Raw genomic sequence first — 15820 nt, 5'->3', positions numbered from 1 at the left:
CATTACAAAATTCAAGGTCAGCTGAAGCGCAAGTGTATTTTTATCAAGCGTTTTACATTTACTTGTTTGGTCTTCAGTGTACATATAAAGGTGTTTATTATATTCAAATAAACACGTTAACTATAGAGCAAGAATAATACGTGCAAAATGTTGCAGGATAGAGAAGAATAACTTATACAAACAATATATTTTATTTTATATATTAATATCATAGAATATGCCAATATCTAGTATAGAGCATATTGCTTTGCACTAAAATGTAACTCTCTCAACAACTGTGGTGAAGAGGTGGTGAGTGCTACAAGTAAAAGCAGCAAATGACCAGCAGATGGAGCGACTGGCAGGCTCAGTCCATCTTTCAGCTAGGCAGGGATTTGACACACTGTTTTTAGACATTTTTCTGTTCCTCTGGGTGATACAAGAATAAGAAAATGCAGCAGATATTAGGTTATTACAATCACTATATTAAGTGTCTATTAACTCTCCACATAGCAGTGGTTGCACTTTTCATCATTAAGAGCTGTATAGGTAGAGCTAGATAGCATTGTTTAAAAGGACTCAGATCTGCAGATGAGGCTCAAGGTTCAGTTCATAGTGCGAATGGTGATGCAGAAGGGCTGTTCCTGGTTGGAATACATGTCTGTAAATAAAAATATTTTTAAAATAACATATTCTTATATGCACACCAGTGTGCTACCATGGGAGAATTTTCTGCCATACATCTCAGAATCAGAATCAGAAAGGGTTTTATTGCCAAATGTTGAGCAGGTTTACAACATTAGGAAATTGCTGCGGTAATTAGTGCAAACATACTGTCATATAACGCTTAAATAGACATAAAAATAAGAATTAAAAGTGCTAAGTAGATAGATATATACATGAGTGCAGGTGGTGATCAGTGCCAAACATGGAATGATGCAGTGAACACAGTGTAGGGTCATGTGTTAGTGGTGGGAACAGTCATACGGTTATTGTTCATGAGTCCAACAGCAGAGGGGAAGAAACTGTTCTTATGGCGAGAGGTTCTGGTGCGACTGGACCCTCCTGCCTGAGGGGAGCAGGTCAAACAGACTGTGTCCAGGGTGAGAAGGGTCAGCTGTGATCCGAGCTGCACGCCCCAGTGTCCTGGAGGTGTACAGGTCCTGCAGAGATGGAAGTCTGCAGCCAATCACCTTCTCAGCAGAGCGCACAACACGCTGCAGTCTCTGTTTGTCCCTGATAGTGGCTCCAGCGTACCACACGGTGATGGAGGAGGTGAGGATGGACTCAATGATTGCAGTGTAGAATTGCATCATTGTCCGTGTTGGCAGGTTGAATTTCTTCAGCTGCCTCAGGAAGTACATCCTTCCTCCCACTCCCACTTCAGGTCCTGGGTGATGGTGGTACCCAGGAAGCGGAATGAGTCCACAGTGGTGATGAGGGTGTCAGTCAGGATGATGGGGGGGAGTGGGGCTGTGTGCTTCCTGAAGTTCACAATAATCTCCACTGTCTTCTGGGCATTCAGCACCAGGTTGTTGTGGCTGCACCAGGACAACAGACGTTCAACCTCCCTCCTGTAGGCAGACTCATCCCCGTCTGAGATGAGTCCAATAATGGTGGTGTCATCTGCAAACTTGATTAGCTTGACAGACTGATGGGTGGAGGTGCAGCAGTTGGTGTACAGGGAGAAGAGCAGAGGAGAAAGAACACAGCCCTGTGGGGAGCCGGTGCTGATGGTCCGGGAGTCCAAGACATTCTTTCCCAGCCTCACATGCTGCTTCCTGTCCGTCAGGAAGTCAGTGATCCACCGGCAGATGGGATCAGGCACATTCATCTGGGAAAGCTTGCCTTGGGGAAAATCTCCTCTGATATGTCTAAAAAATACTTTCCTCATTCAACCTGGTAAGTTTAGATTCATATGCCTAGAAAAAGGTGTCAGTTTCCAGTGGTCACGATGAAAAATGTTAGATCTTTCATACTGCATACATGGCTCGCTCATTTCCTTTCCCTTTTCTTATTTTATTTTTAAATGTCTACTGTTTGTTTGTTTGTTATTTAATTTCTGGGTTATTTTATGAATATAATCCTTTGTTTGATTCATTGTTCGGGCCTCCTCGATTTTCCTCATCATGTCCTAGTCCATTTAGAGAATGACAACATTTCAGATTGTCATCCAGGGTTAGAAAGAGAACAGGAAACAGATTTAGTGTATGAGCAAGTACTCCTTTGTGTTGCAGTTGTCTCCAGTGATTACTATTATGAGTGTTGCTGCCAGAATGTTTATTGTTTAGCCTTCATTAAATGTGGAGACACTCACCCGTCTTTCTTAGAAAAAACAAGTGTCTTCTCAGCTGTGTCATTTTTTCCCTTTTTTCTTTTTTGGCCTTTCTTGTTTTCGGAGTAATCCTTGGTGGCGATATCTGTTGGGTGTAGGTATTTCAGAGCTCCGGCTGTTGAGGTTTAACCTTTCAAAATGCCTCTAATCCAGCAAGCGCTAGAAGATGGGAATATAAAGCTCAGTTTAGGCAGGATCAGGGGAAGTTTGTAGATTGTGGCCAAAAGGATTCAAATTATACTCGCCTGCATACATCAAGTGGCTAAGTGGCAGATGTCTAGTTAATGGTGTTTTGAATATGGCAGCATCTGAAGGAAGTGTTTGCTGGTATTAGATGAGTCTATATTAGATACAAACTGCAGGAATGATGACTTATGCTGCATTATTCCTAGAAACAAGTGATCAGAAACATCTCAGTCCTTTCTTCTGATTAACCTCGTATTGTGGTTTATCCTTTAGTTTAGCTTTTACTAAATAAATACAGGACTTTCTTTGAAACATGTGCTTTCATTCATAGTTTGACCTCACTGACATCCCTGAAAGTGAATGGCAGAGAATGGCACCAAAAAGGGCACTAGAGATATTATTTTATTAGTGGATATTATCACATGCTGTTCACCATTGTCTTGTTCATGTATATATGAAGACAGCATGACCACCAGTGTTAAACATTTTCTACAAGGGCGGCAATGCAGTTGGTTGCTCCCAAGATAGTGTGAGATGAATATCTGCTTTTAAGGTTATTATGAGAATGAGAACCTCTTGAATTCTTGAATTTCTGATCTTAAGCATACTACAGGACATGAATAGAATAGTAATGATCTTTAATAATAGGTATATAATAATAATAATAATAATAATAATAATAATAATAATAATAATAATAATAATAATAATAATAATAATAATAACAACAATAATAATAATAATAATAATAATAATAATATGTTAATCTGCCTGTAGCAGACTGGTTCCTGCTATATATTAATGTGAAAAAAGGACAACTATGGAAAACATCCTGACTAAACATTCCCCTTCCACTCAAAAGTGGAAACTGCTTAAGGTGCAAGAAGATTAAAATTTCAGTTTTTGGAATTCAGGGTGGCATTTGATTGGTAGATAATAGAAATTTCTTTTTCCCTCACACAAATGGACGGCTAAATCAAAACTGACACCCCGTGTGAAGATGAAAAGTGCCAGTGAGTGAAAGGAAGGGCAGTCCTTAAATAATGTTTGACAGAAAAATGAGTAAAGGACAAAATAACTCAAAAGGCAATCATTGGCGGGGATATGAAGTGAGCTGGGGAAAAGTGAGAAAAGAAATAAAAATAGAAATCTTAGTGATTCGAATCTAACTGGACAGAAATAGTTAATTTTGTCTCTTTTTCACTTAGGAGTGTGAACAACACATTGTACATAACTGCTTTACATAAACTAACTCACAGAAAATATTGTGTTTTACAAAACTATAGTAGAATAACAAGCAATCAATGTTAAATTAGCATTAGAAATAGGTCTTGGTTTAGCAATGCCTGTCTTATAAAGATTGCTGTTTGATCCCTAGTTGAGTGCATGTTGCACAGAGAACAAAAACACCTCCCACCTCGACAAATATACAACCTAAAACATAAATGTTAAAATGCAATTATTGGCTATCAGTTTGGATATTATTCTGCACGGATTCATGCTTATTTTGAATGAAAGCATTTAATAAAGACTAATGTTACTATTTTAAATAACAGTAAACTGATCTTTTAGAGGGTGACTTTCTAAGCTTTTCTCCTAACTTAAAAAGGAACCATGTCGCTGCAAACTCTGCAGCTGTGTGACACGAGCTGATCCGTGACCTTTAAACCCTGTGTTAGTAAGCGGTTACAAAGAGCATTGTCTTTCAGGCATAGGCTACCCTTATAAACTTGCGTAACTGCAGGAGATACTGCACACTACCGTCGCTTTATGTTCAAAAGCAACAAACTACGCACTGTACGGGAACATTGTGACGTCAGATGAAATGCCTTTGCCCATGCTCGCGAGGACGAGGAAGGATCAGGCACACTGCAGCTGATGGATGTGTTGTAGTGATGTAATGTTGCCTGTTTGGTAACTACGGATGGCTGTTTGCGCCAGGCTCTGCGGAGTTGGTCAGTCTCGGAGGTGCCGAAGGCGACAGAGGCATAACCAGCAGGATCAAGGCAGCGATTCCGACATGGACGAGGAGGAAGAGGAGCGGATCGTGGGCAAAGGGAGATTCGACGCAGGTGCTTGCGGAGGCCCAGAGCGCGGCGTAGCAGCCACTGCAGGGCCGAGTGACGCTTGCGAATATGGCAGCGGTCGTGTCAACACAGGGGGCTTTCTGGATCGCACGAGCACGGGACCTCCACACCCCCAGTCCTTAGCGGAATTACCACCGGAGCTTTTAGTGGAAATATTCTCCTTGCTCCCAGGAACAATTCTATCAAATGTTGCCCTCGTTTGTAAGAAATTCAGACAACTCCTCAAGACGGAAACCATCTGGAGAAGGCGATGCATTGAAGGTAAATGTAGCAGCCCTGGACGTTTATTGCAATTTAAACATAGAGCGATAACGTAAGACCGAAATATAAAGCTCGGGTCTCTGATCAGAGTGTCCGAGCTTCTTTCTTGTCGTAAGAATTTATGTATCAGCTGATTTCGCGGAAACGAGTTCCCTTAAAAGCATTTCAATTGATCTCTGCGGGAAATATGAAGGAAATTACCCCACCATATCCCAGCTGCTGGCTCTGTAAACACAGCTGCTTAAGAATAGACCAAGGCCTGTGACTCTCATTAGGGCCATGTCAGCCATTCTGTCTGGCGGTTTAGACTTTTGATGCAGGCCCTGACCAAGCCCTCTGCGATTATCTTAGGTGACTGCAGATGACAGGGTTCAACAAAGGCGGTTCAGTCACAGCCCATGTAATCATGACGAGCATAAATTGGTAGAGCTGAAGATTCACTTCCGGGTTTCCCAGCTCATTTTCAGTGTTTTGAAACATGCAACGTGCAAAGTTTAAAAATTAATGGACAATAAAAGGCAATTGCAAATGATTAGAAAATTGCAAATTATAAAATAACCCTTTAAATCAGTTGGCTGATTAGGTAAAAAAAATGAGCCACTTAAACATATTTGTGCAATAAGCATTTATTATTTTCTGTCTTTTTTGGGGGTGTGTGTGTTACCAATCTATTAACTAGGAAAATGCAATATAGTAGTGCATCAGTAATAGCCTAATTAAGTCTTAGATGAAACATGAGTGTTGGAATTTCAAAACATCAGCGCGTGAGATAACCTTCTAGTCCTGACTTGACACACATTCAGAATACCAGCTGTTTAAACTAGGAGACATCTTCTTAAATGTCTGGCAGAGAATAACAAAGAGAATAAACATGTCTGTACAGCATCAAAGACAGTAACATGATGACTTTTGGAAAGCGCTTTATAAGCAAGTCATCATTTCAGTGGCCCTGAGAGACATTACTTGCTGCTCAATAAGAGCAATTAATATCAGCAACAGATGCCACCACTAGTACTTTTACTACACACATACACACATTCTCTTTTAAGGTCTTACTCTATTTATATCTCTCTTTAGTACAAACAGAATTTAGACATCAGAGCAATCTCCAAAAGCATTTCCACTGTCTTATTTTTGGATTTCTGTTGAAACTGTTGCTCATGCTTTTGGCTCTGTGTGCCTGAGAATTTGTGCAATTCAGATCTGGTCAGGTCTGTGTCTGATGACTGGGGTTTAACTTTGCCCTATAAAGTCTTTATTTCGCTGATCTCAATTTAAAGGGGAAAAGACACCAGGAATATCGGAATTGTTCTCACCTCACTGCTTTTTCTCAATTAGATAAATACCAAGGTTATTTATCACATTAATTATAAGTGTGATTATCTTTATAATCAAAGTCATAATCAAACTAAGTTTTGTTTTGTCTTGTTCTTTTTTTCCTTGCAGAGTTTGGCATGAGGGAGGATCTGAGGAAGGTGGAAGCACGAGGAGTGACTAGCCAGGATCTCTATGTTAAACGTTAGTTTCTCAGCTCTCATGTCACATATTCATCCTTCTTTGTCTAAATATAACACAATATAAGACATATAAGAGAAGTAAATACTTTGATAACATAATAAATTCGAACTAAGATAATCTATTTATCGATTTAGTGAAGCAGGTTCATTCCTGCTCATTTAGGTTATTCTGTAAACGGACACTCATATTTTGATGGATTTAATATTTACTGGTTCAAAAAGGAAAAAAAATCTGACAGTCTTTTATATATATATATATATATATATATATATATATATATATATATATATATATATATATATATATATATATATATATATATATATGTGTGTGTGTGTATATGTATGTGTATGTATATATATATATATATATATATATATATATATATATATATATATATATATATATATATATATATATATATATATAGCAGCTGGATAGCGTAGTGGTTAGACTACACGCCTTGTGTATATATATATATATATTAGGGGTGCAACGATATTCGTATCGATATTGAACCGTTCGATACAGTGCTTTCGGTTCGGTACGCATATGTGTCGAACAATACAAAATTTGTAATTTATTTTATCAACTTTCCTTCTGACGATGCTGTCTGTGTTGAGCGCTCAGTGAATCTGCGTTCGACTGCTCCGCCTAGGGTCGACAGTGCAGCCTAGGCGGAGTAGTCGAACGCAGATTCACTGAGCGCTCAACACAGACAGCATCGTCAGAAGGAAGAGCGCAGGGCAAGCTAGCGAGACAGAAGTTAAGCTCCCCTTACAACATGGACCTCCCCCATGGACCACCCTCATTCAGATCTGGCCTTTGGAATTATTTTGGTTTTCATGTGAGGTATGACCCTGAAGGTAAGCGAGTCATGGACTAAAGTAAAACAGTATGTTGAATGTGCCATGCAATGCTCAATTACATGGGTGGGAACTAGTGTGTTAGCGCAGTTAGCTCGTTAACGTGTTGGCCGTCTAGCCCCATGCACGGGGCAATCGGCGGTAGCTCGTTAACGGAGATTTGCCGTGCTGTGGCGTTAAGGTCATTTCAACGAGATTAACCTGAAAGCACTAGTGGGAACACAACGAATATGACTGCACATTTACGCCGACATCATCCTAGTGCAAAGACAAGTGGAAGCAGAAAAAAAACAAGCAAGCATGCTACTAACTTTAGCCGAGTCATTTAGACAGCTGTTTAATATGCTGCTGAGAATATAGCCCAGAAGAAGCGGATAGTATAGCTTTTATTTTGGAAAGAGACATTTCTCTGTAATAAACTCTCTTTTCCAAAGATGAGTGATTCCTCAATCAGATACAGGGCTTGCAATATCGCTAGCCCGACATCCCGGAGCTAGCGATTTTTTTCAGTCGGGGTACCAAAATCTATCTCTTCCCTGCCCGTCGGGCTTTTGTAGGAAGGAAAAATATATGTCAATGCTTTTGCATTCTTTCGGAAATGTAGCTGGGTAATTATGTCATTGGCATCGGTGAGCCACTGTCAATATGTGACATATTGAAATCGCGTTTGAATTTGCGCTTGTTTTTTTGCTTTCACTTTGTATAGAGAGCGACAGCACTGATCTGTGAGTGATGATAATTTGTGCACCAATTCCTCTGACATCGTCTTATTAATTGTTAGCTTACTATGCAAACATGACAAGTGAAATCTCCCGCAGCAAGCTTAAACATGTGAGAGGTTGATCGCGCAGAGAATCGCTGAGCTTATGTGAGTGCGTGTGTAAAAGCAGCAGGATATATATTTGACTACGATGACCTGGATGACTGAGAACCTTCACAGACAGATATATATTTTAGTTCTGCTGAGCCAAATAAGACAGGTCAGGGTGAAGAAGTGACAGCCAAAGAAAAGCTTACCACAAAAAGGAGAAGTTATGACAAATCAGACTATAAGGCAAAAAGAAAGTGCAGCTTTATGGTTTCATGGACAAAAGAATTTCTGTGGCTGCAATATGACGAGCTAAATAACCAGGGCTGCACATAAGTGGTCCGCAGGTGCGTATTCGCCACGCACAAGGGTTAGGGTTAGAGCTGGGCGATAGAACGATAACGATATCTATCGCGATATAACTTTTACTCGATAGAGAAATTAAGCTATCGCGATAGACCTCGCCGCTCTTGTCCTCTTAAAAAAAAAAAAAAAAAAAAAAAAAAAAAAAGGTCGGCCGATCCAAATTAAGTAGCGCAGAGCCGAACCAATCACAGCCGCAGCTTCACGTCGCGTGACTTGTTACGTACAGCACAAGTGCCAAGCCGCACGTGTGTTTGTTTGGGAAGCAGCCAGCGGGTAATGGAGGAAATGAGTGTACCGACTAGAAAAATCAACCGAGCGTGACCGAAGAGAAAACAGATGATGGTTCCAATGCCGGAGAGATTGTCGAACGGAAGAGCCATAGAAGTTCCGTAGTGTGAAGGTATTTCGGCTATTTCAAGTCTGACAAAAAACAGAGTAGCGTGCACTGTAAATTGTGCCGAAAGCAAGTCTGGAAATACAATGAACTGGTGCATGCGTCACACTGTGCGCCACGTTATTGTTTCGGTGAAATGAATTTCTACAATACTGTTAATTCTACTCTCTGCAGTGTTTAAATGCTTACATATACACACAGTTACTGTCGGTCCACACATACGACTCTGTTCTGCTTCTATGCCCCAGCTTTGTTTACTTTTTCCCACCGAGGCTTCTAGACTTCTGATTGGCCAATATTTCTGCACGGTTAGGAATCTAGCGCCACCTGCTGCTTTGGCATGTTCATAGCACCGTTTTCCTTCATTTCTGCCTTTACGTGTGAACGGGATTATTTTTTTAAAACGAAAACGGAAAATCTCTGTTTTCAAAAATACCCGTGTACGTGTGGACATAGCCTCAGTCTCTGACTGGAAGCGCTAATTCGTCTTTCGGCTTTTGTCAGACTAAAGTAACTGTAAAAACTGTTTGAAAAGCTAAGCTATACAACAAGGAGAGATTGAGAATTTCCTTTTAGTTCTCAGTTTATTTGATATTGACAAAAGTTAGTCAGTTTTGTCTGTTCTTCTGTAAAACAAACTAAGATTTATTTTTAGAATTAATACTTTGTTTCTAAGTGGAATTGACAATTTAGTCTGTTTCGTTTGTTCTATTTTGAAACTTAAACACTTTAGCGGCTGTCTTTTGTGTAGTTTGCAATATTTGCCTTTATTTATCTGAAAAAGTCTCATGTTCCTTAAGTACATCTACCCTGTTGAACTTATTATGGGAAATAAATATTTAAATAAAAACAAGCTGCTGATTATTTCACATTTTACTTGTGAGCAACAGCACATTTAAATCTTACAAATATAGTTATTTGGCTTATATCGTGATAGATATCGTTATCGCCTGAAATGAAAAAAACATATTGTGATATGAAAAAATCTCATATCGCCCAGCTCTAGTTAGGGTTAAATTTAAAAACTGTACTTTTGAGTTAAAATATATATTTATAATTTTAATAAATGACAAATTAAAAAGGCATGAACATTTTTTTTGTATCGAAAAAATATCGAACCGTGACACCAAAGTACCGAACCGAACCGTGAATTTTGTGTATCGTTGCACCCCTAGTATATGTGTGTGTGTGTGTGTATGTGTATATATATATATATATATATATATATATATATATATATATATATATATATATATATATATATATATATATATATATATATATATATATATATATTGTTGTTGAATTGTGCTATACAAATAAACTTGCCTTGCCTATATATATATATGACTATAAAGACGTGTACACACACTGTATGTACATGGGCCTCTACGTGGAGGCTGCAGCATGATGGGTTACGTGTGGGGTGACTTCTATTGACTTAATCTGCAAGCCACAGTCATAGCAGTGCAATGTAGTCTGCGTTATGGTTATTAAAAAATATCCCCTGAGCTTCTTGTGTGAGTATTGAAAATGAAATGGAAAGACAGGTGTGCTGTGTGTGTTGTTCAGAAACTTGGTTGGCAGGAACACCATCAGTTTACACATTTCTTCCCTTTGGCTCATAAACCAAAAGTTGAGTGTTTTTTAACATCAACTGGTGTTTGTTTGTTTTTGTCAACCAGACAGTGAGCTAATGTTAAACCTCAAGTGAAGCAGTGCATATAATGATTTGTATGGTGTGTTATTATGCTCTTGTTTTACAGTACTTTACCCATACAGGCATATTTTGGGCCTATGGCAGCCTGACATTGGCCCTTATGGTGGATTGCTCAATGTTGTGGTAGGTAGTTTTCCTCTTTTGCACAAAACTGCTACATATAGTAAATATTGGTATAAAGGAACATATAATTTAGGTAGTGCAGGTAAATTCTTCAAAATATGTTTCATTCAGGTGGACGGGTTGTTCATCATTGGCTGGATGTATTTGCCACCTCACGACCCCCGCGTGGAGGACCCCATGAGAAGGCGTCCACTCTTCCAGATCCACATGATGGAGAGCAACAAGGCCACTGTGGAGTGCATGTATGGACACAAAGGTCCTCACAAAGGAGACATACAGGTAAGGGTTTACACATTTGAAAAAGCGGAGTGATACTGTCTTTTTTGACACAAATAGATGATGTTAGTTTGAGTTTAATATCTTATCAAAGTATGTAATTCTCTTATATGTCTTATATTCTGTTATATATAGACAGTAAAGAAGGATGAATTTTCAACAAAGTGTAACCAGACTGACCATCACCGCATGCCAGGAGGCAGACAGGAGGTGGGTCAAATACCTTTACTACCTTTACAGTGTATGCTATCTTTTAAAGCCCATGCATGCTGATGATGGTGAAATTCAGGGACTGTTATCAACTTTTTACGATGTGTGTGTCTGTGCAGGAGTTCAGGACATGGTTGGAGGAAGAATGGGGGAGGACACTGGAAGAAATATTTCATGAGCACATGCAGGAGCTTATCCTAATGAAGTTCATTTATACTAGTCAATATGAGTATGCATTTTTTGTATTTATTTTTTGCTTACGTGCATTTTCTCTGTTGTACTTCCATGTTAAAATGATAATGATTGTAATATGCCTAAATAAACCTGTATGCTTTCATCTATTTTCCTATGACAGTAACTGCTTGACATACCGAAGGATCTACCTGCCACCTGCAAAGCCCTCTGATCTGCTGCAGCCAGGCCTTTTCAAAGGCACCTATGGTAGTCATGGCTTGGAGATTGTCATGCTTAGTTTCCATGGAATGTCTGCAAGAGCAACCAAACTCACTGTAAGTAATAATCATTATTAGTGGTTGTACTCATTTTAAATGAAAGTGATTCTTAAATGTGGGCCCTGCAGCTTAAAATCCCTCAATCTGTTCATGCATTCTTAGAGGAGCAACAAGATATAACATGTTACATTGTGTCTTTTATCTCTTTAATTAAAACTAAGCCAAAATTCTGGAAGTGTGTGAAAAATTAAGTGCACACTTAATGCTTTTGTAGCAACTAAGACGGTAAGTAGTAACCACGTGCTGCTAATTAAAAGCACTTGATTAACTGATCACCAGTGAGTGTGAGCAGCAATCTGCAAAGTAAAATAAGCCATTTCCAAACAATTTCAAGTCCATCATTCTACAATAAGAGAGATCATTCAGAAGTTGAAGACAACAAATCTTTGCAGGAGTCGACATCCTAGCAAATTTACCCTAAGATCAGACCCTGCAGTACTTGCAAGTAAAAATTGCAAGAAACCCAAGAGCTACATCTCAGACTCTGCATGCTTTAGTTAGCATGTTAAATGTTAAAATTCATTACAGCACAACTAGAAAATGACTTAACAAGTATGGCTCTGATTCTAATTCTGATTCTGATGGCATATTTGCAAGGGGTGACAGGAGAATGCCTCTTCTCTCTAAAAAGAACATGTCAGCACAGCTTAGGTCTCCAAAGTATAATTTGAACAAACCACAAGACTTCTGCAACAGTGGGCCTCACTTACTTATATTTGTGTGGAAATGTTTTTGCCATACGCAAAAAATACTTTCACTCTCAAAAGTTCTCACCCTCACCCTCACCTAGGGTCATGAATGTTGGTTAGTGACTGAAAGGATATGAACAGCGGAAATGAGTTTCCTCCGAACAGTGGCTGTGCTTTTCCTTAGTGATAGTATTTTGTTTTCTTTACATCCCTTTTTTGTAATTCTGAGCACTTTGTGTCCAACCAAAAGCCAATATTAATAATAACTATAAGTGTTATTGTTATTATTAGTATCACTAGTAGTAGTGTGCATTTTAAAGACCTTTGTTTAAATTCCTTAGGTGTAGTGCATGGTCAGAGGGACTTCTAAATTTATTCCTAAAGTACCAACAAATTCAGGCACAAAAATTTTCTAAAATCACAGATTTGTGCCTGAAACATTCGTGTGCACAATTTATGCACAGATTTGTGCATGCACACTGTAGTAAATGAGGCCCAATACCCTGTTTGGCCATAATGCACAGCACCAGTTTCAGCAAACACATTCAGCATATCCAGGGTATGAGTTGTCATACATAAGTCATACAGAAACAGTTACTTGAAGTTAATGCTGCTAACATTGGTTTCTGTTGAATCTAGTGTACACTTATTTTTTCACACGCCACTTCTGTATTTTTGTTAAATAAATAAGATGCTGTGTAATGGTATCATGTGGTATTGTTAATCTGAGATAGTCTTTAAATAACATTCAGACCTGGTTAAGACTTGGTGGTTTTTTTTGTTTATATATCTATATTATGGCTAAAGCACTTCTGGATGGATGCAAACTGCATTTCATTGCCTTGTACCTCTGACATGTGCAATGACAATAAAGTTGAATTCTATTCTATTCTATTGTTTCCCAATTATGTTGTGATACATAAAACCTTAGAACTGAAAATGGGTTTTTCTTTTTCAAGACTGTGGATTTAAATTGCATGTAAATCTACTCATGGTGCATACTCTGATTTTATGGTTTCCTGCAGGGAGATCCCAATGTTCCTGCAGGGCAGCTCACACTGGATGTTAACCTGTGTCGGCCTGTGGTCCTCCCAGACTTGGAGCAACAGTGTAACATTGAGGAGCTGTCACGGCTAGTAATGGGAGTGCATGAGGAAGTACAGAGGGAGCAGGAACAAAAGGAAAATGGCACTTCTGCCACAGGTAGATGTGCAGCTGAAGGGGCCTGTGGTGGTTCCAGCGCAGCAGAGGAGATGGAGTCAGATCACGGTGCTTGTTCAGACAGCTGTGACTCTAGTCACAGTAGCAGATCCAATCCTGAAACACAGCCTTTTGTCTTGCCTATGGGGGTCATGGCTCGCAACGAGGAGTACCCTCGCACCTGCAGAAAATGGTGAGGATTTGGCTAACAGGCTTTTGTTACAGAATTCAAAATATTTTGAAAGGCATTTACCATAAAGGGCAATGATATTAAGGTAATGGTCACAATTAATTCATCAATGAAGGAAAATACTGGTCTTCACTATTGTCTCCAAAAAGTTCATTCTGTTCATCTGGACATAGCATTTTGTGGGAGAAACGTTTCGTCACTCATCCAAGTGACTTCTTCAGTCGAGACTGAACGCTACGTCCACAAAACGCTACGTCCAGATGAACAGAATCAACTTTTTGGAGATTTACTTTCCTGGATGATTGAGAATGCATCAAGACGTCTTCACTATTGCTTTTAATATCCTGTGCATAGTGTACGTTTATGAACCAGTCAATATATGTAACAAAATGTATTAATCGATGAGGACACGTATCTCTCTTTCAGCTTCTATGGGACAGGCCTGATTGCTGGGCATGGCTTTACAAGTCCGGAGCGCACCCCGGGGCTCTTTGTGCTGTTTGATAAGGACCGGTTTGGTTTCATCTGGCTGGAGTTGAAGTCTTTCAGTCTGTACAGTCGCCTGACGGACAACTTACCTCACGCTCATGCCCCCGACTTGGAGCGATTTGAGGCCATGCTGCGCAACATGCAGTCCTGGACATCCTGATGCACCAAGCTTTAAGTCTCCTCCCACAGTAATAGCCATCATAACAACCATTCTACACAATTACACCTCTGTCTTCTGCTGGCAACGATACTATCATGATTAACTTAAGAGTTTGAAAGGCATTAGGTGTTACCATCTAACTTTAGCTTGTTCCAATCCAAACTCTTTGAAAGGCTGCCCGTGTCACTGTTTGTCTTCACCTAACGTATGACTTTAATCCTCCAGTGCAGCATGATAACAGGTCACAAATTGATTTATTCACTGTAGGACAAAAAAAACAAAAAAAAAAAAGAACAAAGGAATGACACCATTTATTATAGATCAAACTGTATGTGCCTCTGATTCTAAATCCATGTCTGTACTTGGCAGTGCTTGAAGAAGACAAAGGTGTCCAATGTATTCTACTATATAATATAGTATTATACTGAGTTCAGTGCCCAACATATTAAACTGCATGCTGCATTTATTTACACTCATAACCACTATCTGAACCAGTTTTGTTTTCAATAAAGCAGCATGCCTTTTTCCCCCTCAGTTTTTTCCTTTAGAGACATCCAGACTTTAGAAAAGACAGCATCTCAGGTGTTTCTCTTTGCCCGACATTAGTGATACAAGGACAGACGAGTATTAAGTACAACAAACGTGTTTTAAGTTTCATTCATTGTATGGTGTCAAATAGAATTGCTGAATATGTTTTACAAGCGGGCAATTTTCTAACTGTTCACCCGCCGTCTTATCAAACACGGTACTTACATCAACCAGCGTTGGTCAGACGTTTATGTCCTTCAGCAACATCAGACATGCTTACTATCACCACACCTGAATTATTATGTAAGATGGAAAAAGGAATTGTAATGTGACAACGATAACAGATACATAATCTGGATTTATTCAAAGTATCAGCGTTAGACAGTTTGTGCTTCTGTAACTATGGTATGAAACTGAAGCTTCACTTACCTTTGAAATGTATTGAGTTTGTTCGTTTAATGGCTGACACAGTGTTTGCCTGGCTTTATACCTGCAAAGTTATTCCCTACAGGTTTCCCAGTTGTTTTAAATTCTAGACCTAGTAGCTGAACATTATACGATCTAACAGCGCAGTACCAAGTAAGTGTCTGTATGTCTCATTATGGCCTGATGGTGATGCCCAGTAGCTTTCCTACTCCAAGTGCACTTTTCTGGGCAATATATTGAATCATTTGAAAACCACTGGCCAGCACTTTTATATCAGACTGCAGCTTTACTAATATTTGCAAAAAATAGATATCTGCTAAAGCGTTGTTGTGTTTCCTTTTTGTCCCTCCATTAAATTCCATCTCAACTTTAGTGAATTTGTTTGATAAGTTATTTTCTCTGTAACCCAGCTGTTTGAATAATTTGCCTTTTAAAAGTGTTGCTTTGTACTATTTTAAATGCCATATGCCTGAATTTGTGGAAAACTAAGTTTGACC

At 39.1% G+C, this 15820-nt stretch overlaps 1 protein-coding gene across 1 annotated transcript; it reads left to right on the top strand.

The window, feature by feature from the left end:
• Positions 1-4283: 4283 nt before the first annotated feature.
• Positions 4284-15232, top strand: fbxo31 (F-box protein 31). The gene is made up of 9 exons (XM_085411870.1): positions 4284-4848; positions 6295-6366; positions 10567-10643; positions 10755-10922; positions 11055-11129; positions 11249-11358; positions 11485-11638; positions 13356-13723; positions 14147-15232. Exons 1-9 carry the CDS (start codon positions 4425-4427, stop codon positions 14367-14369), a joined length of 1671 nt encoding a protein of 556 aa, XP_085267996.1. The 5' UTR covers positions 4284-4424; the 3' UTR covers positions 14370-15232.
• The last annotated feature ends 588 nt before the right edge of the window (positions 15233-15820 follow it).

Source organism: Rhamphochromis longiceps, linkage group LG7 (assembly GCF_057381845.1).
Source record: "Rhamphochromis longiceps isolate RC_006_pf linkage group LG7, R_longiceps_female_GT1.1, whole genome shotgun sequence".
Taxonomy (NCBI): domain Eukaryota; kingdom Metazoa; phylum Chordata; class Actinopteri; order Cichliformes; family Cichlidae; genus Rhamphochromis; species Rhamphochromis longiceps.
The sequence above is the reverse complement of the archived record's forward strand: the minus strand, read 5'-3'. Positions and strand labels throughout refer to the sequence as shown.